Consider the following 24,420-nt stretch of genomic DNA (forward strand, 5'->3'; position numbering starts at 1 on the left):
TTTGCTAGTTTGTTTGTTTGTGGTTGATCATTCCTATAAGACAACAGCTAAATGTAAGTTACGAACTGTGGAATTTTCCTCAGGAGCTGCAAAATGATTTAGATAGGGAGACAAGTAACTTGCAAGAACTAGAGGCTCAGAAACAAGATGCCCAAGACCGCCTGGATGAAATGGACCAGCAGAAAGCCAAACTGAAAGATATGCTGAATGATGTGAGGCAGAAATGCCAGGAAGAAACACAGGTGGTGAGTGTACGTTAATTCTGGACATGCTCAAGAGTATTGTGGGTTTTGTTGAAGGGAATTCTATTTATTTAATGAATAAGCTTGCTTGGTTTATTCATTTTTACCATAAATAGCAATTTCCACACAAGCACAGAGGTCCAGGAAAGGATTTTGCCAACCTAAATACCTTTCATAATGGTCAGAAATGGGGCATTGAACCAGATGATCTCCAGGGGTCCCTTTCTACAGGCATTAGTCTGTGAATATATGAAACGTGTTCAACCTAATAGGGTAGTTGAGAAGCATTATTCCTGACCCATGACACAGCCTATGGGCAGTGGTGCATGTTTTGATCAATGTGATCCTCATCAGTATTCTGAGCTAAAAGTGACTTTTCATTTGGGATACGTTTTCCAGTGTAGCTAACGTTATCTTAATGCAGAAATGTAGTGTGTAAGGTCATGTGAGAAAGTGTATAAGGAGTCATATGCAACTGTGTAATTTTAACTCTTATCAAAGAGTTAAAAATCAACTTTGTAATACTTGATAAATGTTTGAATGGAAAAAGGAGCCAAGTTCTGAAAGCTACAAGGTAACCATCTAAGAAGCACCTTTTAATTACCTTTGTAATTAGTGTGGTATTTCTGTCACTTAAAATATTAATATTTCTTGGTTTTACTGAATGTCCTATGTGCTTTTATCAAGAATTTTGTGTAACATAATAAGAAGCATGCAGTTCTTCACATTAAGGTCTTGTTATCTTCCTTAGCAGTTGATAGGTTGCTTTACAACTTTCTATTATTTATTATAAATTCATAATTTATTAAGTTACATCTATTTCAAATTTCACTCTGATTTTTGTAATGTTTTGTTTCAGATTTCATCATTAAAAATGCAGATTCAATCTCAGGAATCAGATTTAAAATTACAGGAAGATGACCTTAATAGAGCAAAAGCAGAGCTGAATCGCCTCCAGCAAGAAGAGACTCAGCTAGAGCAGAGTATTCAGGCTGGAAAAGTGCAGCTTGAAACAATAATCAAATCTTTAAAATCAACACAGGAAGAAATAAACCAGGTATTTACTGTACTTTTAGACAGCTGCTTTTTTGTTTCTTGAAGGGCTAAGAGTTGAACATCACCTAGATAGATTATTTTTTTAGAAGAGGAAAAAAAAATACTGGTTCATGAAATAAGCCTTTTTTGACTGGTGCTCAGTAGGTTAATTCCCAGTTTGAGTCAGGAAAAGTTCAGCTCTGGTGGGGAGGAAAAAGCAACTGTCTGGCAACCACATTTAACGAGAATGCGATAATGACAGTTATTAAATGCGCGATGTACTAAAGTATCTTTCACTGCTTAGGCAAGAAGTAAACTCTCTCAACTTCAAGAGAGTCATCAAGAAGTCAATAAGAGTATAGAAGAATATAATGAAGCTCTCAATGGGATTCACGGTGGTAGTCTGACGAATTTAGCAGACATAAGTGAAGGCCTTGGGCAGACGGAAAGAAGCAATTATGGAGCTATGGTAAAAAAAAATACTGTTTAGTGTATTTTACAATAATTAGGTTTGTGACTTGCACCCAATCTGAAATAGTTAAGCTGTTCATTTAGTTGACTTTGGTATGTTGGCAAATAGCGTGATCCCTGCAAGGTAGCAATCTCCAGTGTAAGGCAGAGCAAAGATTGTAACGCTGGTGGAGACCTGATTTCTGAGCTTTGGGTTAGGATTTTGTGCCTGTGTAACTGTAACAGTATGGATATTTAAGCAAACTGTAATTACGGAAACAAAAAGAAAAGGTCATGTTAACCTTTGATTTGTAGCCTGTCACATCTTTAGCCTCAGGAAGTAGGTAGGACTTATCTCCAGTTCAAGTGTTTTGTTTTTTTCTTGCAAATTCTCCAGTTTACCAAGGCGACACCTTCTCTTGCTATAAACTTCCCTTTAATCATATATTTCTTTCTTATTTCCAAAAGAAGCTATACGAATTTCTCCTTTGTAGTGAGCTATGTTTATTACATATTTCAGTAAAAAATGTATTTTCTTCCCTAAATACGTAGATAGTTCTCTTCTGCTTAAACAATTCCTGCAGCATTTATTCCATTTATTATGTTTTCTTTTAATCAGTATTTTTCCCAATTCATAAGATCCTTCAGGTTCTTAAAGATTTTTCCAGTCAATTTCTATCTATTGTTGATTTGCATATTTAATAATACTCTAAATCACAAGATTTTTCATTTTTTAAGCCTATTTCTTCACTTTGAATATAAAAGTTGTCTACTTGCTTGGTTCTACTTGCTCATCTGCTTGGTTTTCCAGAATCCTTGTAAGCACAGTATTAACTGTGGGTTTAGTATGAAGTTAAATATGTAGAGTGTATTAATAAATATTCAGCAGGCATACTACCTTTATGCCCTGCTTTACACTTTCTCTGTAAAAACAAAATGCTTAAAAGAAGAAAAGTGTAGATGAAAAGCCACAATACATTGAGAGACATGGTCTTAAAACACTTCAGTGCTTAGTTTCTGTGCTTGCGTGGCTGGTGTAAACATTATATTTAATTTCCAGTGGAAACTTCCAGATGTTTCTCTCACTTGCAAAACCTAAGAATCACTTACTGGAAGAAAACTCCAGTGTTTGTTCATAGTAAATATTTTAAACCATTGTGCCCCTTTCCTGTTTCTAAATTCTTCCTTCCTCTTCCTCCTCTCCCTGCTTTCCTCCCTGCTCTTCTGAGAAGTATTAATTAAGACTTCTTCATTTATGTCTTGTAAAAGGATGAAGGAAATCCCATATCTGTCTAGTGCTGGAGGCAGTGTAAGTGGGTAGCTGTTAGTGGATCTTTCTTACCTTACGAGTTGAATGGATTGTCAGTGGAGCTCTGTTGTACAGGTGCTGTAGGTACACATGGCTACTGTGGCAAGGGCTGGTTTCATCAGAGACCCAAATCAGACAAAAGACAGGGGTATCAGATGCAAACAAATGTGATGAAGAGGTTTTATAACTCTAGTTTGCTACTTGTTCACGCAGGATTTTTTTGTAACTTGACCAAGCTATAGGTTGGCCTCTGCTGACAAACCTCTCTCCTCAAAATGTTGGGGTGACACTTTTCCTGCCATGTAGTGTTTTGTAATGTGAATCGGTACTCAGAGCTTTAAGCTCAAGAATGAGTAAAAAGACAATCTTGAATATTGGTATCTTTTTTATGTTCTGTGAGGCCTCAGGCTACATATTCCTTTCTAACATGTAATTTCTTCTGCTTAGAAACCACTTATTCAGAAAGCTTTTTAGGAAGTAATTTTTAAGATAATTAAACAGGAACCAAGATACTATAGAATTTCTGCTAAATAGGTAACTGAGCATTTTAATCATGGTAAGTTGCTGTAATGTTTCTCTTCTTAATTTTTAGGATGATCCATTTAAGAATAAAGCCTTGATGTTTACCAATAATACACAAGAACTGCATACAGACCCATTCCAGTCAGAAGACCCTTTCAAATCTGATCCATTTAAGGGAGCAGACCCTTTTAAAGGCAGTAAGTGACCAAAGGCTTACCTGGGACCTTGAAGACCAATTGTTGAGTAAATGATATTTTCACAAAATTTTATCATCTTGCTAAATAGTGGATAAACCAAATTATTTTTCTATTCTGCATAGGTGACCCATTCCAGCATGATCCTTTTGCAGAGCAGCCACCTGCTCCAGCAGGTAATAGCCTTTTGATACAAGACAGATGTGATATAAACAGCTTGTAGCCAAACACAGAGATTTTCAAGGTTTCCCTGGCTTCAGATTTTTTGTTTGCATGTGGGAATGTAGAAATCTGACGGGGCGTGCGTTCAGGGTCAGTATGTTACTAACACTTGTGTAACTGTTAAGTCCATAACCTTAATATAAACATGTACTTGTTCAAACTTAGTAAATACCTTGTTTAGAGAGGTATCTGGAAGATTTATCAGATTTACCAAATCAGTGTGTGTTTTTATAATAAAAGTTACATCAGTGAGTACGAGGTCAAATATCGAATGGTTCATTATGGACCCACTAGGTGCTACTTTTTATTTACTTTTTAATACTTCTTCCAGATCCATTTGGAGGTGATCCATTTAAGGAAAGTGACCCATTTCGTAGTTCTGCCCCTGAGGATTTCTTCAAGAAACAGGTGAAGAGTGACCCATTTACCTCAGATCCATTCACAAAACCCCCAGCTTTACCCGCAAAGGTCAGTAATTTTTAAATCTGCACATGATAGATTACTATTGACAAGTAATCATTGTCTGAAAGCTAAAAGGAACAAAATATCACTAAATACTTTTCTCCTAACTGATGAAATATCATTAACTTTATTCTTAAAATTCTAAGTGTGAATTGTTAAGGCAATCAGCTTCTTTCCAGTTCCATGATAATGATGTATATTCCCCACGAAGATGCAGTTAGGTGGATTTTTTTTCTTCTCTGTTGGGGATTTCAAGCCACCAGCACCCCCTCATTCACACCATTACCTCCATTCCATCGATGTTTCTATTTGTGCAGTCACATAGTGAATCGGATCGAGGAACTGATCTGGCTAAAGGATTACTGAGCCACCAACAGCCCATAGAGCCAACACAGTGGAAGGACTGCACAGAACACGTTTGTCAAATGTATAGTCACAGTTCTTAAGCTGTCCTTACATGTATGTGTGTGGTTGGTTGGCGGGAGGGGGTATGGATTTTTTGTTTTGTTTTTTAATTAATCCTTTCCCTCACCTTTATGGCATTCTTTGAGTGCTGCCACCCAAGTGTTAGAACAGTATTCCAGTATCAGTCAGTGAGAGGTTAGTTTGTCTTCCAGTGTAGGTTTGTACCTAGATAACAGCAGACTTTTTAAACTGAAGAGCAACTGTAAACACCATCTATTTAAAAAGTGATATACAGACTTTCTGAAGTAGTAATAATGTAAATGCCTGACCTGAATATTCAGTCTCTGTTTCTTAAAGACTGAACACTTCTGGGTGTAATTTCTTATTTTGCCCTGGTAACTAATATTGCTTGTATTTCAGTATGATACACTTTTCACTTGAACATGTTTCGCTTATAGGTACTTGGTGTTTTGTTCAAGGCTATCGATAGCCAAATGCACTAAAAATGCAGATTTCATGTAATCGGTGAATTCTCTCCTGCTATATGTCCACTGAACAGAGTGATCTGCAATTAGAAATAATTTATCTTGAAGCAGATAAAAGACATAAAAAGACAAGTGCACGGTACAGCAGAACAATAATTATGTATATCTGTTCTTATTTAGCCTGACCCTTTTGAAAGCAGTGATCCTTTTACGTCTTCCAGTATCTCTTCAAAAGGTCCAGGTAAGAAGAAAAATATTTTCTCACGAAGATGTATAAGGAGGTATCTCTTTATGAAAGAAGAATCAAATGTAAAAGTTGAGAATAAAGAAAGTGTCTTGTGAGCTGTTGGCAAATACCATTGGGGTCCTATTACAGATTATGAAGATTAAGTCTTTGCACACACTTACTTATACACTTCACTTTTCTTTCCTTTTTTTTTTTTCCTCCAAACAACTGGTAGAAAACCTGTTGTTTTATGGAGTACCCTTCTAACATCTCATACCAGGTCAAAATGCCAGGCATTTTTTAATCACCTGCCTAGTTTTGTACTTCACTGGCACCAAGCATTCTTCATAATTCTTAAGTATTATTTTAAGTAACTTTTTTTCTTTTGCCTGTATCGGTTTCAGATCCCTTTGGAACACTGGATCCATTTGGAAGTAGTGCTTTCAGTAGTGGTGAAGGATTTGCAGACTTCAGTCAGATGTCAAAGGTAAAGGTTATAAGGAAAGCAACTGTCCTTTTGAAAATGTATGTACAGATACTTTTTTTTTTAAGGATGTAATATGATTGTAACCTCTCAGTTGGCAACCCACTTTGTTGTTTTGTTTTTTTTTTTTTCCAATCAACTTCACCAGTTACTTAGCAAAGCATTTTCCATCCATCTCAGATATGGCAAAGTCTTACCAAGACTGGTAGATTCAGCAGGGGTAAATCAACTTTTCACAAACATTTTCAAATACCAGAGAAGCAAAAGAAACTTGTAAGAAGAGGTAGTTATTCCAGATACTAATATATTTCGGTGTCTAACCGTCCTCTAAGACCTGAAGTCTGCTTCTTGGATACTCCATCTCTCATAGTCCTGATGTGTTCTTAAACTTCTCTGTGAGTACAAGGAACCAGAGGAAAACGGAAAACATGGTGTGCTGACATTTCATAGCTCTTAACAGAATTGCTGTTGCCTTGGTTTCTTGGTATAAACTGAGTATATAGGGTATTTCCAATAGAACTAACTAGGTCCTTACCTCATCATCCGAGTCAGTTAGCTGTTAGCTTTCTGAGATGGGAGTTTGGAATTCACAGTTGACATCAGTTGCCCAACTTTTTACACTTAGTTCCACGGTAACTCTTGAACATTGTGGAGTAAATATTAACTAGAAAATAGATTATCATATCACTTTGACTAATTAAAACTTCTTGGGTTTTTTCCTAACTTTTCTTACTATTTTCTGTGGCGGTTTTAACTCTCCACTAGATGGCAACAGTCTTTACAAATATTGATGTGTCTGGCTTGAATTAGAAGTTGTAGCTGAAGTCCAAATCTGAGCTTTAGCTTTGCCTACAGAATTCCTCTTTCTTCATTTCAGGAGGATAAATTTCCCTGCATGGTATAATTTTTTGTGCCTTTTTTAATAAATAGGAGAGTCCTTCACAAGAGCCAGCTAAATATAGGAAACACTAAAAAATATGTTTTTGGACTCTTCCCTGAGCTTTTACAAAAAAGACAAATAACTATGTGTAACTTAAAAGCTTGGAAAAAAGCTATCCATTCTGCAATCTACCGTGTTTTTTCAAGTTTCTGTCATAGTTCTGTTTATCAGAGTGAAGGCCAGACTGTAGTATGACACTTCATTGCCAAATAGTAACAAGTGGAGTTTTACTTCCTTTTATTTTTTTCATCAGCTTTTTGCTAGGACTAAAAGTTCTAGAATTACTTAAGTGATTAAGAGCATAAGTACTTTTGAATGTTAATGAATTCCTAGCACCTCTGTCAGTGGGCGTTAGCCTCTTAAACCACTGACATAATTGTGTAAATCTGTCCTCATTTTTGAAAGTTAATACTTTTACATGAGTTAACTTGCAGTTGTCATGAAACCACAGATATTCTACAATGTGCTTACATTCTTTTCCTTTTTTTTATGTAGTCTGTAGCTTCAGACCCCTTCGCCTCCTCATTTGGAGGGATGGGATTCTCAGATGACCCTTTCAAAAGCAAATCAGACACACCAGCGTTACCACCGAAGAAAAATGTTCCTCCACGACCCAAGCCACCCAGTGGTAAGGAGGTTTTCATTTTTTAATAGCCAGTTCCCCCAATTTTCTGTATATTATTGGACATGAGGACAAGCTGACAGTTTTTTATCTCATTATCTTATATTTCAACCATGGAGGAAGGTATGAGATTATCAGTAGATTGGCAGAAATTGTCAGTAAACCAGACTGGAACTCTTCAGACTGTTAAACAGATGATTAGGGAGTGGTATGACAGATCTGTAAAATCACATGTAGCAGGTTAAAATGGGGGGGAAAAAAATTCTGTCTTTTCCAAGTAGGCAACAAATGAGATTAGTAAATGGCACCTTCAGAACAAATGAAGAGGTTTGGTTTTATACAATACTCTAAATTTAGGATTTTATTTTTTTTTTTGCCAGAGAATATGGTGAATGCAAAAAAGTTTAAATGGGCTTAAAAAAAGAACTAGATTATTCTTAGCAGAAAAATCCAATAGGGGCAGCAGGACCTACCAAAGCCAAAGTACTTTGTGGCTCCTGTGTTGCTGAATGTCTGCAAGGTAGTCTGAAATAGGGCCATATCTTTACCTTGTTTTGATGTTCTTCCTGAGGCATCTGCCACTAGATACTAACAAGAACAGAGTACAAGGCTAGATAGACCTGTCCTGATCTGTCCAGATATGATCATTCTTGCATTCACCCATTGCTGCATTAATTAAATATAAGCCACTTTCTGAATATATGGCTTGTTCCTGCTTCAAGTGCATTATGTATGGAAATTCTTAGAGATGTATGAATCTCCTGAATTGAAAATAAGATCTCTTTTAATGAACTTCTACATGTTTGCTCTCCCTAGGGTTGATTCTCAAAATATTCAGATACCGATGAAACTGTTTTAAGAACTGAAGGCACTTAGAGCTGTTAGTTTCAGGTCTCCTTTTAATAACAGTGGTATAGTTCAGTTAATACTAGCAGTGAACATTCAGTTGGCGAAAAAAAAAAGCTGGATTCTGCTTATGAATAGGCACGTGATTTTGTACAAACATGTGGGTCAACACCTAGTACTCTCATGTATCCACTGGCAGTGTTAGGAAGCGTAATACAAAGAAAACAGATCCATTATTAATGTCTCCCTGTCTAAATATGTGGATTGTCTACCTTTCTGCTGTTGCACTTTGTAGCAAAGCATGCACCCTGCACCCATCCTGTTTATAACAGGTATTGTTGATCTGGCTGGTTTTGCAAACCAGTTATGCTAGAACTAGCTCCTTGGATAATGTGAAAAGTGCTTTCTACTACCGGGGTATCCTGAAGATGTCATTAGCTATGCCATAGATTGATTGAAGGTTTGGAAAATATTATTTAATAAAGTAGACTTACAAGCAGGCCATTGCAACAGAATTAGTTTGTTCCTATTACTGTGATTTTAATTTATTTTAAATACTGTGATATTTATCAGGAGACGATGTACACTAAAACCCTGAAATCAAATAATGAGGTTCTGTGTAGGTGAGTATTGATGAAAGTTTGCCAGGAAGTGCTCTAGGATTGTGGAAAAGTTATTGAAGTGGTCTGTTCCATGCTTGCTTTGTGTAAATATTTTCTACTATTGAGGTACTAGAGAGCCTTTAGTAATTAAAAAAGCCCATAATATGTAATGTTGACAAATATCAACTAATAGGACACAAATGAATAAAAGCAGAAACAAAAGCTGAAAGTAATCTTATTTGCCATTGTGAATGATATTATTTTTCTTTATTTGGTTTTCTAGGAAAGTATGTAAGTGGCCATGTTTTCTTTTTAAGAGATGTCTACATAAAATAATGCAGTGTTTAAAGGGCCTGTATAAAGTTGAATGAGTCAAACAAATACTAAATTTACCTATATTATCTCTTTCATGTGGTTTCTCTCTATTTCTTGCTCGAAACATGATTATTCCTAGCAAATACAGTGTAATAGCAGCAAAGATGAGAAATACATGCCATAGGATTGACTCACCTACATGGGATTTTTTTCAATTTATGTCTCTTCATTCCCTGTTTTGTACATATTGAGGAATTTTGGAGAACATTTAGGTTTAATAATTTGTTTTGAATTAAGACATGTGCACTCAGCCTTTAATCAGTCTTTTAAAAAAATTTGTTTAAAGGTGCACCTTCCCCTCTTCTTGGGAGACACAATATTTGTAATGTTCCGCTGCTCTACCAAAAGCAAATGTTGTTATGATAAAATAGACTAAGGAGGAAACAAAGCAGGGTTTTTTTTAAAGCAAATAAGCCTCATGTGCTTATGCAGTTATACTCCTCCCTTCCTTCCACAACTAAGGCAATCTTCAGTGGTTACTTAAAGCATGAGAAATTATATAGTAATATACTGCGATTCTAGCAAGAGATAGAAGCATACAACTGTGTGTTAGAAATGGGAACGCTGCTCAGAAAACAAACAACAGACAAGAAACTTCCGTTGTTTCTTACCTTTCTCATTGGTCTGTTTAATTAAAAAAACAAGTAGGTGATAAAGATCTTGCTGAAGGATGAATAAATGCTAGTTATTACCAGACAAATCTGTAGTTTGCCTTTCTGTTCCCAGTTTTTTACTCCTTTTAGTAAAACTGTTCTTTCTGTTGGGGGGGGGCATTTTTAATATTGAAAAGCGGTTGTGTGGTTTGCTTGCATTTTGTTAGGCAGATGCAGTGAAGATCTAATATAAATCTTTACTTGTCCTCAACACTCTACAGTCAAGTAGAAAATACTAATAAATGTTTTTGTAGAGCACTGAGAGCTGTCTGATTTCCTAGGTAGCTATCGATAGGAGAAACTAGCAAAATCCACCAGGGATTGCTCCTGATTCAGTGCTTTTACATATGCAAAGTTTTTTAGGAGTTGTGACATGCAAGCATTGTCTGATTGATCCATCGAGGTATTGCAGGGTGTCCTGGACGATCCCGTCTTGCCCATGTGTCTGTGTTTTGTCCAGATGAATGAGGAGTTGTGCACCAGGGCTCGTGTCTTCACAAAGACAAAGGCAGAGCAAACCTTTGGGACTCAACCTGGGGCCAGGGAAACACTTCAGACGTCGCCTGATTACCATTTAGTGAAGGTCAGGTCAAAAGGCCTTCAGATGTACCTGGAAAAACCTGTAAAAGGAGTATGTAGTTCAGATTAGCTGCTCTCATAGAAGGGCTCTGGAGACAATCTCCATACCACGCTTAAGGGAACTTTTCTGCTACTGCCAGCTTTGTCAGTAGCAGGACTGCAGTGGGTAATCCTTGTCTGGCCTTATAAATCCTGACCTATTTGCTGGCTGCTTGTAACGTGAAGATTGGTTGGTTGGTTTGGTTTGCTTGTTTTGTTGGTGTTCAGTTTTTTCCAGAGCTGGACACTGAGAAGCAGCTGTGATCTGCTGACTAAATTAGCAGATACCTCTGTTCACAGCTGTCTGTGGTTGTTACTATCTGGCCAGGGTAGGCAAACGCTTACTGTGTGGCATGATTAGACACCCTGGAGATCTGTATCTTCTCAAAAACTAAGGTTAAGAGAAAGGATGACCGTCGTGAGATTATTTCCTTAAAGTTGTATCTTAGGCTGAATGTCAGGCTTATGCTTGTTCTGTTCTTCAGAAATCATTTTCCTTCTTTCTCGCTCTGCTTTGAACCAGAGTCTTTCAAGATCTTTTAGATGTTACCGAATCTTAAACTCATCCTTGCTTGGTCCCAGAGAAATTTCATATGTTTGTTTTTCTGATTCAATGCTCTATTGTGGTTTTTCAGTATAACTATTTAAAGATAAATTGCAGAATCTTTAAAAAGAATTGGAGAAAGGCTGATAAATTAGTGTATAATCATAGAGAATGAAAAGGATATGGTGCTTCAGAAGCAGCAAGCCTGGATACAGGTGTACATCAAAGCTCCAACATACCTGTTACATGCAGATTTACATACTGATTTAAAAAAAAATCAGTATCTCTGTCTCTGGTTTAAGATTCTCCTTTTAGGTTGAGGAAGATCAGCTAAGAAAAAGCTCTTCAGCTCTTCTGACTAGACTGTTCTGATAAAAACCCCCAAGGCAGCATGTGTGTGTTGCTTCTCTTGAGGAATGCGTTCATGGTCCATGAAGTTCCTAATGGACATTAGGTTTCGAACGGCTCCCCCGGGACGTGGCTGAAGTCATCTGATGTTCACCACGTGGTACTGGAGAATTTGAAGGTTTCTCCAGAGAGAAGTGGAAGGTTTTCTCTGTTTATTGATGCTGTATCTTGAATAATGCTCAAAAAGCACCAAAAAATGATCCATATATAAGCAGGCCTGTGCTTTGCATAATGGGCTATGATAAATGGAAAACAAGACAATATTAATCACATTAACAAAAATAATAGTAGTGTATATTGACATACTTAAGCAAAGGTGCCCTGTGACAGGGTTCTAAATTGCAGTGTAAGTTATTTTGTAGACTTATAAGTGCATTTTTGTTTCTGTCATAGAGGATTACCTGTAGTGTTTAGCACTACTGAACTTCTTGTCACTTTACATTTCTTACACTAGTTCTTGGGTTTTGTAGGACTTTAGTGTAATTAAGAATAAAAAAGTCTGAAAGAGCTGATACACTGAAACCTGTCAGTTAAATGGTTTTTGTAAGTTCTCACAGATGAACAATTATGTTTTCTGCCATGAGCTGCAGATTGAAATCAGTCAAAGTTCACCGCTAACTAGTTTCTAGGTAAAAGTTGTTGATTACAAAAAGAGAGAAACAGATTTTTTTTCTCTTTTTTCTTTTTTTTAAAGTACAGGAAGTCGCTGTGTGGGTGTCAGTGATTGGGTTATAAGTAAAATTCAATGCTCTAGTGCTTTGATCGTGGGACCTACTGCTTTTGCCCCACCCTTACCACTTCCTTTAAATGCAGCACCATGCATTCCACATTGCGGTTATAACAGTACTGTTAACCAGTGATATTAGTGGAAGAACCTTCACCACTAACCAGTGTGTAACCTTCAACCTCTTCTAAATTTTTATTGCTTGCTTATAGTGGTTTTGACCTTTTTAACCTTGAAAGAATATAAAAGTCCTAAAAACGCAGGAAGAAAACATACTTTCCAATTTCAGTGTGCTTTCTTCTTGCAATGATTATTTAATAAACCTAATTATTTTAGCTTTTTTTAGCCTGTGTAAATGTTACAATTCATAGTAAATGTATTGTATATTAGTGACTAATAGAGGTGGTGGGTATTGTATTATTAACTTCTTCAATGCTAATGTGTTTTTTAAAATTCAGTTTTTCTTTGGGATGCCACTACACAAATAGCAGAAAAATATCATGTAACTTAGGATTCAAAGGACTATGTATTGAATTCATCCCATGTAAGAAAGGAATTAGTGGATTTATTTAGCTGCTATTTGAAATACAGGTATTAAGATTAATTCTGTCAGGAAATCGTTATTGCAGACTGCACACAGTGAGTTTGTCAAAGAACTTTGGCTTTGTTTTTTGATCCATTTATTCTTTGTAGCTCTGATGTGTGATGGCAACTGAATTTATAAATTGGCATTTCAGAGGTTAGGGGTTAACGCCTCTGTGTTTGAATTAAGGACTTCAATTCTGTTCTCCCATTATTTGTATGACTGGTAGTGGTTTTGCAATGTCAAAATATTGGAAAAAATCCTGAGAAGACAGAATAGAGGACTAACCAGCCTGCCTTGAATTAGGAAGTATGATTGTAACCCCTCAGAGATGCCTGGTTTGCGTGGAGCCCCAGAAGACTTCAGTGCAAGCACAAAGGTTTGCACGATACTTAATATGAGTGACTAGAAATTATTACAGAATAGTAGTAATGATGTTATTCCTAATAAATTTAGCCAGCCAAGGTGTTAGCCCAAATCACAGATTGAAAAACTGCTAGATGTGTTTTGCTGTCCTACCAACAAAGTCAGAAAAGGCCCCTACTAACTTAAGCAAAATCTGACTGATGGAAGTCCTGTTTTTTTCATCTTGCCAGTTGGCAGATAAAGAGAAATGTTATCTGGACCTGTTGATGGCTTAAAAGAAAATGAAAAGGGGTCAGGGCTTTAAGATCTATTAAAGATCTGTTAAGATCTTCAGGCTCTTATTATTTTATTGAACTAATCTGAAAACTCTTTAGCTGTGATGCATGTTGTAATCCATCATCTACAGAAATAATAATTCCCTAGTTTTGGATGAGGATCCTTTGCTCTTTCTTCACAAGTATGGTTGCAGGAGAAGATTGTTGTCAGCCCCAAAGAAGCTAGAAATGCAAGAAAAATTAACAGCCAACTCACAGAGCAGCTTTCTGTTCTGTTCATATGGTGCATGGACCTTGAAGGTAAATTTAAGATAGATTTGCCCACTTAAGTGCTCATGATTAAGAATGTATACTGAAAGAAAGTATTCTGAAGGCTATTCAGAGCTTCAGTGAGTGAATACCCAGATGGGCTATGCACACATATTCCAGGCTTACCTGGACCAGGATTGTCTCACTAGAAGCTTTCGAGCTAGATTCACTCTGTGGGATGTCTCTTGCACCTCTTGAATTATTTTGGATGCCTCTTAGTTTTACTGTGCATAATCAGATGCTTAATGCTGTCAGCCACCACTGTGCTTGCATGAATCAGAAGGGTAGTGCAGACAGCTCACGGAGAGGCGATGTTTGTACAGCCCTGTTCTGCTGCTGTCTTCCTTTGATGCTTCCTCCTCCTTTATGTCGACGATAAATACGGTTCTTTTTCACATGTGTCACTTCTCTAAATTTAAGGCATTTTATGGTTTGACTGTTTTTATCATTTTAGACTTATTTTTCATCTGTAAAGCAGTACAAGGGCGCTGTCAGTTCGTATTGACAGTTTTCAGTGGGGGAAAAAGAGCATAGATCTTTGCTACTTTTTGAGTTGCACTTTTAGTGGTGTTTGCCTATGACGTGTCTTCGGTGTCTCAACTAGATGAAAATTAAGACTTCATAGTTTGTTCAGTGTCTTGCTTAAAAACATGCAAAGCAAAGCCTGAATGCTTTGCTGTGCACATTTATGATTTAATTTCTTGAAAGAAAATGATCTCTTATAAAAACTTCGTGTTTAAACACATCACTTCTTGTGGCCAGTCTTTTTGACCTGCACCATGTACAGTGTCCCCAGGATACAAATTTGCATAGAAACTTGCTTTGTTTCTTTAGTGAGAATTTTAAGAAGAAAGAAGCCATGTTAGGTATAATAGATGTAATCAGGACTTATGAACAAAAGAAAGAATTGTATTAATTAGAAAAAAATGTAAAATAATTCCCTTGCATTTATTTGCATGGGCGTGTTCAAGTTCTGGGGATCAATCATTTGGTCTAGAGGAGAGCAGAGAGTTCTGTTCTTTATTTGCTGCGTGATCATGGGAGTTACAGGAGTGTTGTGTTTATTTCTGAGTGGTACCACACACCTGTTTCCTTAGAGCTTCTTGAGTACCCAGGGTTATTCACAAGTAGCACAGTGCCTGTTTACCTTTATTTTTTTCCTCATCTGCAGCTGAGAGTGAAAAATTCAGCCTCAGAGTTTGTGACTGACAGGCAAACTTTTTTTTATTTTTCATGCCTTCTAGAAGACCTGACAGTTGCATTAGAACACAGCCATCCCTTGTTGTGTAGGATAAGTGACTCATGGGTGGAGCACCTGCCCAGCCACAAACTAAAAATTCCATTCACGCTTTGATTCTGTTGTTTATGCTGATCTCTCACAGTAAAGATATTTCAGTACCGATTGTTGAAAGAGGTTGTTCAGCATCTGTTTCAGAACAGATTGTTAGGCTGAATCTATAACGATTTCTCTTCTCACCTTTCAAAAAGTTTGTAGTTTTCAGAATATTTCTTTTAAGCTAAGGTTTTCAGAATTACGGGCTAGCTCAAGGTGCAGATTTTGCAAATATTAAGCAAAAACAGTTTCGAAGGGTTTTTTGCATAGGAAAAATTCTTCCTTCTGTTACTAATAATACGTATTGTGATTTTGTGCAAAGAGCATTAATACTGAACAGCTGAATTTGAAATACAGTGCAGAAAATAGCCCCTGTTGAAGACAAATACCTCCGAGTATTCTGTAGAAAACTGGTTTTAATGTAACTGACCTTCAAGCACATTTTGAAAACTAGTAATAATTTTTCTATAAGTTCTTAAAGTTCAATGCTTATGAAAGTTTTATTCTGCATCGGTGGAAGAGCTGGGTGATTTAACAGGGTGGTGAAAAACATGCTGAGTAAGTTAGGAATGATAATTTGGTAAAGTGCCAACAGAAGGATGTGCTTGGAGGCACCTTACATGCTGCACAGTCTCCGAAGTCACATCCTCTGCCATATAAAAGATGTGAGGGGTAGGAACCCTGGTATTACATGTTCAAGTATAATTGCAGGTATGGACTGAACTCACACTATCACTACTTACATAGCACAGCTCTGACTTCTTAAAGTGTATTTTTCACTTCAGAAAGTTTCCTGGAAAGGAGTACTTGTTTAGTGAAAGTTTAAAGTCGTGTCATCTCACCTCTGCCCTGTTTATACCTGTGAGCATGCATAATCCAGTCTTCAAAGACATGAAAACATGCTGCTTCTCCTAAATCAGTAAGATACTCTTCTAAGCAGAAAGTCAGGACCATCGTTGAAACGTAGAATAGAGAGAAAACTATAAATGTTTCACTGCACTGTTTCATTGTCAATATCTTGTAATTCAGTAAGACAAATTCTGTAATTGTACCCTACCAGTGAGATTATATTTGCCTTGAACTATAGATCTCAGCCCTGAAGTTTGCTGTGGGGTATGAAATTAGATAAACCCTTCGTATGGGTGGAGTTCACTATAAGTTAACAGCATTTGCTGTGGTAAACCATTTTGTTCATCATCTCTTTTTGCTGAAGTGAGTCCTCGGTGTGGTTTGGGTGCACCACTTGGGTAACTGCTGAAACTGCTGTGGTTTCAGAATAGGACCTGTTTTGCTTTTTTCTGAACTTTTTTCCCCTGAAACTATTAGCAGAAAAATCAAACAAGTAAGGGTTACAACTGTTTGCCTGCACTTTCGTACTGCCGTACCTCAAAAACGGTGAGCAGTATCGTGTAAAAATGTAATATTTTCCAGTGAATATAAGATTAATGCAATCTCAGTTACTACTAAGAGTATATTTTGCAATATTACAATTTTACCCATGTCCTTCAGTTCAGTTGGTGGCTTTTTAATGTGGTTTGGGTATTTTTGCTTTACATTATCGAAATACTGTACCCACATTCTTGACATACTAAACACGGGAATACAAAACCTGTTGTGTACTTCAGTATACACTTACTGCACTGGGAGATTCACACTTAAACCAGTTTAAGCCAGTAAGGATGTCAGAAAGATAATTTTGATGTTGTTATTACTAATTTATGGCTAATAATTGAGTAAATTTGAACATCTAACTGAACCAAATAAACTTCTGTCAGGCCTCAAAACCATGTTTGCTGAGTGTGGCAGGATAAAACAAACAATAAGCAATGTACAAAGTGTAGTGAAAGAGGGCTCGTTAAGGACTCTGTTGTGAGTGCCAGGATTGACGTATTCAGCATGGGTACTGCCCTTAAAATTGCTCTGCAAAAAATAAACCTGATTTTATAAGGGTTTCCCTCTTTCACCTTTTCTTCAAAATAACAAAATTATAGCCCTCTTCTATTATTTAACATACGAAAAGCTGAAGAGAATGGCACTCAGGACATAAAATAAAGATTTTCAATATTAGTAGCAGTAACTCTAGTATTCATGGTGACATTTCCTCTACAGCAAAGTTTTATTCTTTGTGATCTGTTGTGAAGATGAAGCACGAGAAACCCCAATGCTCTGTGTATGTTCCGAAACCACTGGGGACTTTGTGCAAAAACATTAAACAGGCCACCTAGAAAAAACAGGTTTGCTGAGCAAATATGTTGCAAACCCTGCGTTTGTATTAACAGTCACCAATTCCACAGAGTGGTTTTGGCAGCAAAAGATTTAACCTAAGAAAAGGGCAGCTTAAAATGGGTCATTTTTGCCTCTGTCAGTCAAAAGAGGTTTGGGGCAATATAGGGTGAAGGACACTAGGGGGAATTTGCTTGCTAGTAACTGGCAATAGAGGAAGGAGAGAAAAAGTAGAGCTCTTGTTTTGGCTTGACCTTAAATTAGAAATGCAGATACTTTAATTCTCTTTGTAATTTAAGATAAATTAAAATAAGTTGCTCTTTTTTCTGGAGAGTTACATACAAAATGCTGAGTTGCTGATCTCTGACCAAGTTTGCTTAGTTCCTGAACGTTGCACAGCTGTGGCTGAAGGTGAGACCCTGGTGATGAGCGGGATGTAAATGCAGCACTCCCTTTCAGAGAACAAAATGTGGCCTCTGTTGATAGGAAAGGCAGTTTGAAGCTGTGGTGAAGGAGGGTCCATGCTTGTGGGGAGAGCAAATGCTGCTGGTATTTCCTGTATATTTTGTCACTTCCTTCCATGAAGGACAAATCACTGGTCTGATCTGTCTGTCTTGAAGTCCCACATGTGGTTGCTAATATGGGTATCCGTATATCCTTGCCACATCTGTTAACCAGGATGGAGCACGTACTGAACCATAAAAAATAGTTCTGGAGTGAACTTTTAAGAGGTCTCGTTTATGCTGCAGCTTCAAGGCAGCTAAACCAGTGTGATTTCTAGAAACCGTTTCTCAGACCTCATGGACATGATGATGGAATGCAGCAAGTTCCCTAGGCGGTCTTGAGTATTCTTAAGTTTTAAAGATGTTACGGATTTTGTAATGTAAATCTCTTTTGGTAAGATCTAAACCCATTAGCCTTTTCCTTGATGGAAGACATGCCTATAGGACTAAGATCAGGTTCCCCTTGAATACTCTTAAGACTAAACAAATCCAGTTATATCTCCTACTGCGTGTGTCTTGTTTTCTACGCCTCTTTCTGTCTGCTTGTTCAGCTGTGGACCTTCTTACTTCCCATTTTCCCTGAAGCACAGTGCCTTCAGGTGGTCACCGTGTTGCACCTGAGGCCCGAGTCTGCCATTAGCACTGCGCTAATGAGCTAAGAATCTGCACGATTCCTTCAGCTCCCCTGTAAATCTGTGCCTGGCTGAGTTTGAGGACTATTGGCCCCTGCGCCCTGTGCAGTTGTTGAGGAGGTGCCGCCAGCACGGTGCGGAGCTGGCTGATGGCAGAGGGCAAGCCGAGTGGAAGGAAGGATGGACTTCTGGCTGGCCCCTGCGAGAGGAGAGGCTGAGCTGTGACTTAACGGCAGGGGAAGGCTGGCTGCTGGATAGGTTATTTATTTAGTGCAAGTTTGCTGACCTTTATTTCTCTTTGACAAATGAGGATTTCCACAGATCTGAGCAAATATTATAAAGTTCAGGAGCAACTACCAAAGTACCTTCTTAAAAGCTATCAGGCTCCATCTTAGACATGCCAAGTACATACTCCAAGATTTGGGGGTTTGACTCTGTTTCTCGGTGCTTTCCTAGTACCTGTATCCTGAAGTGAATAAATTATAAGATTCCTATTAAACTGTAGTTCAAAGAACTGAACGTTTCAAAAAGGATAGCTTTATTAATGCAAATAATGTATGTAATTCAGGTTATTATGCAGGAAGTTGTAAATATTTGTTTCTTTTAAAAATGTTTCTAGATTTTCCTTTATCATTTGCAAAGTGCACGTTATAATCAGGATTGTTCATCCAAGGAACCCTCCCTGTTAGGAGCAATCTTTTTTTAAGAGGAAAAAAAAAAAATTACATTTATCTCTTTAGTTAATTGACCTAACAAAATAGTCCTTTTTGCAAGGGGAATTAAAAATTAACTGTTAAGGTTCTAATTGCAAGAAATAAAATATGCAGCCATTATTTATGAGCATATACAATAGGTCCCGTGATTTCATTTGTTATTGGGGTGGAATATAAGAACAAGCAGTCACCTACAAAAGGTGGGTTGTGCAACAAACACCCCAGAACAAGGTGTTTTCTTAATCAGTCTCTTCCCTTGTATGTGTGCTGCTAGAAGGATTAACCAGTTCCAGGAAAAAAACCAGAATGCATGCATTCTGTAAAGTCACAGATAAGTTACTATTCAATTCTATTTAACACGATTAATTATTTATGTTTAATGATATTTTAAAGTATTTTGTCTTTTATATAATCCCAAACTTAAACTTGAAATGTCTCTAATCCTGGAAAATGAACTAAAGTCATACTTGTCAAATTCTTCTGACCAAATGTCTTTATATTGGGTTTTATAATTTAAAATCTTGATGGTGTTAATATTGCAGTATGTATAAGTAATATATTAAATCCATTTAAATAAAACAACTGTTTGAGATGATTTGCATTGAGAAATGAGTACCATTATATTTGGTTAAATTTTAAACCACCCCAGGAAGAATGGATGATACTAAAGTGTATCGGCACGGTTTCCTATTTAAGGGGTTTGCATTGTCCGTGGTAAGTAACTTCTCTTTTTCTCCTTTTGTTTTGTTTTGTTTGTTTTTTTCCTAAACTTTCCAGGTAAAAGTACTCCTGTAAGCCACCTTGGGTCTTCAGATTTTCCCAAGCCCCATGATCCATTCCAGCCATTTGGGGCTGACAGCAGTGACCCGTTTCAAAGTAAAAAGGGGTTTGGGGACCCATTTAGTGGAAAAGATCCATTTGCTCCCTCCTCTTCAAGTAAAACTTCTAAAGACTCTTCCTTGGGGTTTGCAGACTTCAGCTCTGTAAGTTAAGTTCATTGTCTCTGAGCAAACCACTTTCTGCTCTGCTTGCAGCAATCTATTGGGTTTTTGTTTTAACTGCAAACCTACTGTTCACTGGCTTCTGTCTCTTAGTACCTTCATGCTGTCCTCATTGTTTTTGTATTAATATTTCTGTAATAAAAAGGCATTATTTCAATAAAAAAGAAGTTTCATACTAAATTTTAAAGGGTTTACTTGCATTTAAATTATTTTAGTACAGTGTGCCTTTACTCACAAATTCTTTGTAGCCAAATCTGTGTATTGTTTTTGTTGCATGGAGGCTATTTTGTAAAATGACTTTTGGGAGCCAATGATGTAAAGATTCAAAAACAATTGTTGAAAACGTTTATATAGCAATTTCACCATATCCTGAGAAGAAAATCCTTAAAGGGAAAGATTCCATAAAGTATTTGTAATTGTTTGTGAAAAAAGGTTCTGACAATCCTGTCACAATGTTTGCTGTATATGATGGAATGTGGTCATAAAGATACATACACGAGACAGAGATTGGAAATTTAGCTGTTGAATTTTGTTCCAATTACTAATATTGTAGGAAAGCCCTTGTTATGACTAAGAAAACAAAATTGTTTGTCGAACCAATATAGAAACGTCCATACTGCACTCCAAAGGACAGTATCGGAAGGTTTGAAAGCAAAGCCAAGTACCCATTCATTAAAAAATACCAGGGTTTCTAAAAGCCTGGCTTTGTTTTTAGTGCTGGCAGGTACGTTATTGAATTGGAAATCATTGTAAATGTAGTAGTAGTGTGGTTCTTATTGCTTCCATGAGTAGATAGAAATCTGTTCCATCCACAGCCTCAGGCTTCTTCCTCCTTTCATGTGTTTTTGTTCTGTCACGTTGCCATGCAGTAAAATTGCCAACTTAATCTGTTACTTAACTTTGGACACAGTTCAGTGTTCAACAAGTGGAGATCTTTAAGCTGAATCTTTCAGGTTGCTTATTTTTCATGTTTTTTCCCCTAGTTATTAGTGAATAGTAAATGTGTATCACTTTCCTATTTGATATTGTTAGTTGAGGCCATCTGTGCATACTTTTAGCTGGCCTCAGTGCTTTAATTTATCTATGATGCTGAAGACGTCAAAGTTCAAGATACTATGTATGCTTTACCACAGTTAGTACTAGCCTGTTGAATTTGCACAGTTAAATTCTGTGATTGTATACAAAATGGTGACATTCTTAATAAAAATAAGACGCAAAACTTGCTTTATCTGAAATTTCTTGAACAACATCTAATTTCTTCCTTCAATGAAAGACAAATAACAGAATGGAATGACTGTTACCCAGATTGTTGTCTTACTTTACAGACTGCATTTCTTAAGTTAAAAGTGTTGCTTACACTTGAGTGATTGTATCAAATGATTAACCAAAACCTCTGATGCCCATCGCAGTGGGTGCTCTAGTGTTAAATTTGCCGTGCCATCAGGAGATGAGATTAACTTTAGAAGATAAGGAAAAAGTAGGAGAAACAAGATTTTGAGGAGTTGCCACTTATAATTACTGTTAAGTGGCACTTCATCAAATTAATTTTTTTTTATCGCTTTTGTGAATTACTTTCTACTGCTGTAAGAAAAAAAGTGTTAACTGAATTTCACTGAAAGGAGACTTGATCCCTGTTCTTTTCAGTTTGTTGGGTTGTTTTTTTTTTTTGCTTGCCGATAACACAATTACGTTGTGACATTTGATAATTCCTAATCCTTCTGTATGAAGATTTAAGTGTACTGGTTACCTTGTAATCAGCAAGAATATTGTGCTTCTCTTTGCCTGATGGTTGGGAAACTTTGTTCATAATGGAAATTAAAAGCAATTTTACTTACAGAAGTTTTTTTGACGTATGGTTTGAGTCCATGGAATCCAAGAACAGAATCATAGACTCGTGTAGGTTTGAATAGTTGAATAACCTCATTTTTAATTGGAATTCTTTACTGTTGCAAATGAGTAACATGAGGACCTTCACTGGATTTTAGTAACGCTCTAGAAAATTGGGCACTTTTTTTGAGATACTGGCAAATTCATGCACCCAGATTTTAAGTATTCTCACTGCATTCTTAACTTTTCCACTGGCAATAAATAACGACTCTTTGGAACAAAACAGAGTCTTTTAGTAGCTCATATTTCAGGTATTTCTAGGTTTCAGCTTCAGTTTACAGAATAACAAGAACAGCAATCTTTCTGCCAACAGAAAGCATTTAAATTTCCAAGAAACAGAGCACTTAGAACTAAACTCAAATTTTGCTCTTAATAGAAGCTGGTAATTTAGTAAACACAAGTCAGTGCAGCTTTTTGTGTATTTGATTAGTTTTGCTGCAGTCTGCTGTTTTCCTCGTTTATGCTTTGGGTCTAACTGTACTGTTGAAAAAAAAAAAAGGGGGGGGTTTTATGAAATGACAGATATGTGATACATATTTATAGACTTCTTGAAACCTGGACATATGCAAAAAATACGTTACTGTATTTAATGACTTGTAATTCAGTTACATTACCTTTTTATAGGCAATCTGTGCAAGAATCAGTGGCATTAATGAACTGTTGTGTATTTTACTATCTAAGGGTCAGAGTTATGCTCCTGAAAATTTTACTTTATGCTAACCATTTGTAATAAGGCACATCCAGATTTGTTTCCAATGAATCACTTGCCTATTTTTCCTTTTTTTTTTTTTTTTTTACTCAGCACTTTTAACCACAAAAATATAACTTGTGTACCATAAACAAGTTATAATTGGGACTCTCATAAGCTTTGGAAGACTTATCCTAAGATGTAAGCTATATAAGTAAAACTGTTTTCTCAACATTAAAAAAAAAAAAAGATACCCTTGAGGGTTTGACCAAAGCTTATTGTATTTCTGAAAATAGTAACTGTTATTCTCCATCCCAGCTATATGATCTTTTTGAATTCTTGGAATAAGTGGCAAAGTTCTACTTCCATTTGAGTCCGTCTTTAGTGTATCTTGAAAAAAATAAGCTATTTAAAATCTTAGTGAGCTTTTAAATCTTACCTGTCAGCTGACGTAATTTAAATGAGTAATGATAGTAGGTTTTCTTCATTTTAAAAGTAAAATATCACAAATGTGTGTCACTTTTATTGTACTTCAATAACATTGAATGCAGAGTTCCTCATCTAAATTTTGATAGCCATGAAAGCAGAGGTAGTCTTTGAAGAAATATGATTTTAAAATAGTCCTCTTTTCTTACATGAAATAATCTGAAAAATCATATTGAGAGAAATAAAATGAGGAATTGTGAGCATCCAGAAGCCCATAGATAAGACATAATTTAACTAAATTATGAGAAAATGATAATTGGACTTGGGTTGAAAGAAATTCAAATAGATGCGTTTATTTTAAAAATACGAATTATAGATACAACGCAGGGTGGAAAATGCAGGGGTGGGGGCCATCGCATGGTATATATACAGCTAGGCATAGATCTAGCACTTAAAGTTGCATTTAATGCTCGGTTCAATATTTCAAGCTTGCGTGGGAAGGTGCAGCCGTATCAGCTAGTGCAATGGCATCTTTTGCTGTGTTCAAAGTTACGATGTGGACCACAGGGCAATTTTTGTAGTATACATTCAGCTGAAATTGAAGCTATAAATTCCATGTAGTTTTCTCTTCCAAAAAAACCCCAAATAATATGTTTTCCTGAACATTCAAAAAAAGATAGTACAAAGCAAATTTTAGAAGTGGGATATAATGCAAACATTTCCATGCAGCTGTGCGAATGCTTCTGTTAACATCAACCTCTTCAGCAAATGCTAAAATTAAACAGTAACAGATTATATTTTAGTTTTAAATTGTTATGATTGCCATAAAATATTTTAATATTTTGTGCAAAAACTTCAAACAAGTGAACTTTTGCATACTTCAATGATAAATACTGGAATATAATTTTGGAATAGTTTTGCTGCAGTGTACTTAAATATGTTTTGGGAAGCTCAAACAGGCTTTGAAGCTCAATGTTATAATGTGTTATATTTCCTTAGTGTTCTCTGCTGAAGTAAATTGGATTCTCTTACGTTATTTCTTACTGGAAAAACTCTGCATGTATTTTATGAACAGTAACAGAAGCACTTTTTGTAAATTTTGGTTTGGTGTTG

At 36.5% G+C, this 24,420-nt stretch overlaps 1 protein-coding gene across 6 annotated transcripts in view; it reads left to right on the forward strand.

Moving 5' to 3' along the window:
- The window catches only part of EPS15L1 (epidermal growth factor receptor pathway substrate 15 like 1), a 45,799-nt gene that overhangs the window by 15,346 nt on the left and 6,033 nt on the right, over window positions 1-24,420 (forward strand). For 3 of the 6 annotated variants that reach the window (XM_074808476.1, XM_074808478.1, XM_074808481.1), the window contains 10 exons: window positions 84-251; window positions 1,102-1,299; window positions 1,582-1,746; window positions 3,629-3,755; window positions 3,878-3,928; window positions 4,306-4,442; window positions 5,507-5,567; window positions 5,957-6,039; window positions 7,472-7,604; window positions 20,083-20,288. In XM_074808476.1, the coding sequence (XP_074664577.1) occupies window positions 84-251; window positions 1,102-1,299; window positions 1,582-1,746; window positions 3,629-3,755; window positions 3,878-3,928; window positions 4,306-4,442; window positions 5,507-5,567; window positions 5,957-6,039; window positions 7,472-7,604; window positions 20,083-20,288 (1,329 nt within the window). The remainder of the gene's footprint in view (window positions 1-83; window positions 252-1,101; window positions 1,300-1,581; window positions 1,747-3,628; window positions 3,756-3,877; window positions 3,929-4,305; window positions 4,443-5,506; window positions 5,568-5,956; window positions 6,040-7,471; window positions 7,605-20,082; window positions 20,289-24,420) is intronic. The other 3 variants (XM_074808477.1, XM_074808479.1, XM_074808480.1) reach the window with 2 other exon arrangements.

This window comes from Strix aluco, chromosome 29 (assembly GCF_031877795.1).
Source record: "Strix aluco isolate bStrAlu1 chromosome 29, bStrAlu1.hap1, whole genome shotgun sequence".
Classification (NCBI taxonomy): domain Eukaryota; kingdom Metazoa; phylum Chordata; class Aves; order Strigiformes; family Strigidae; genus Strix; species Strix aluco.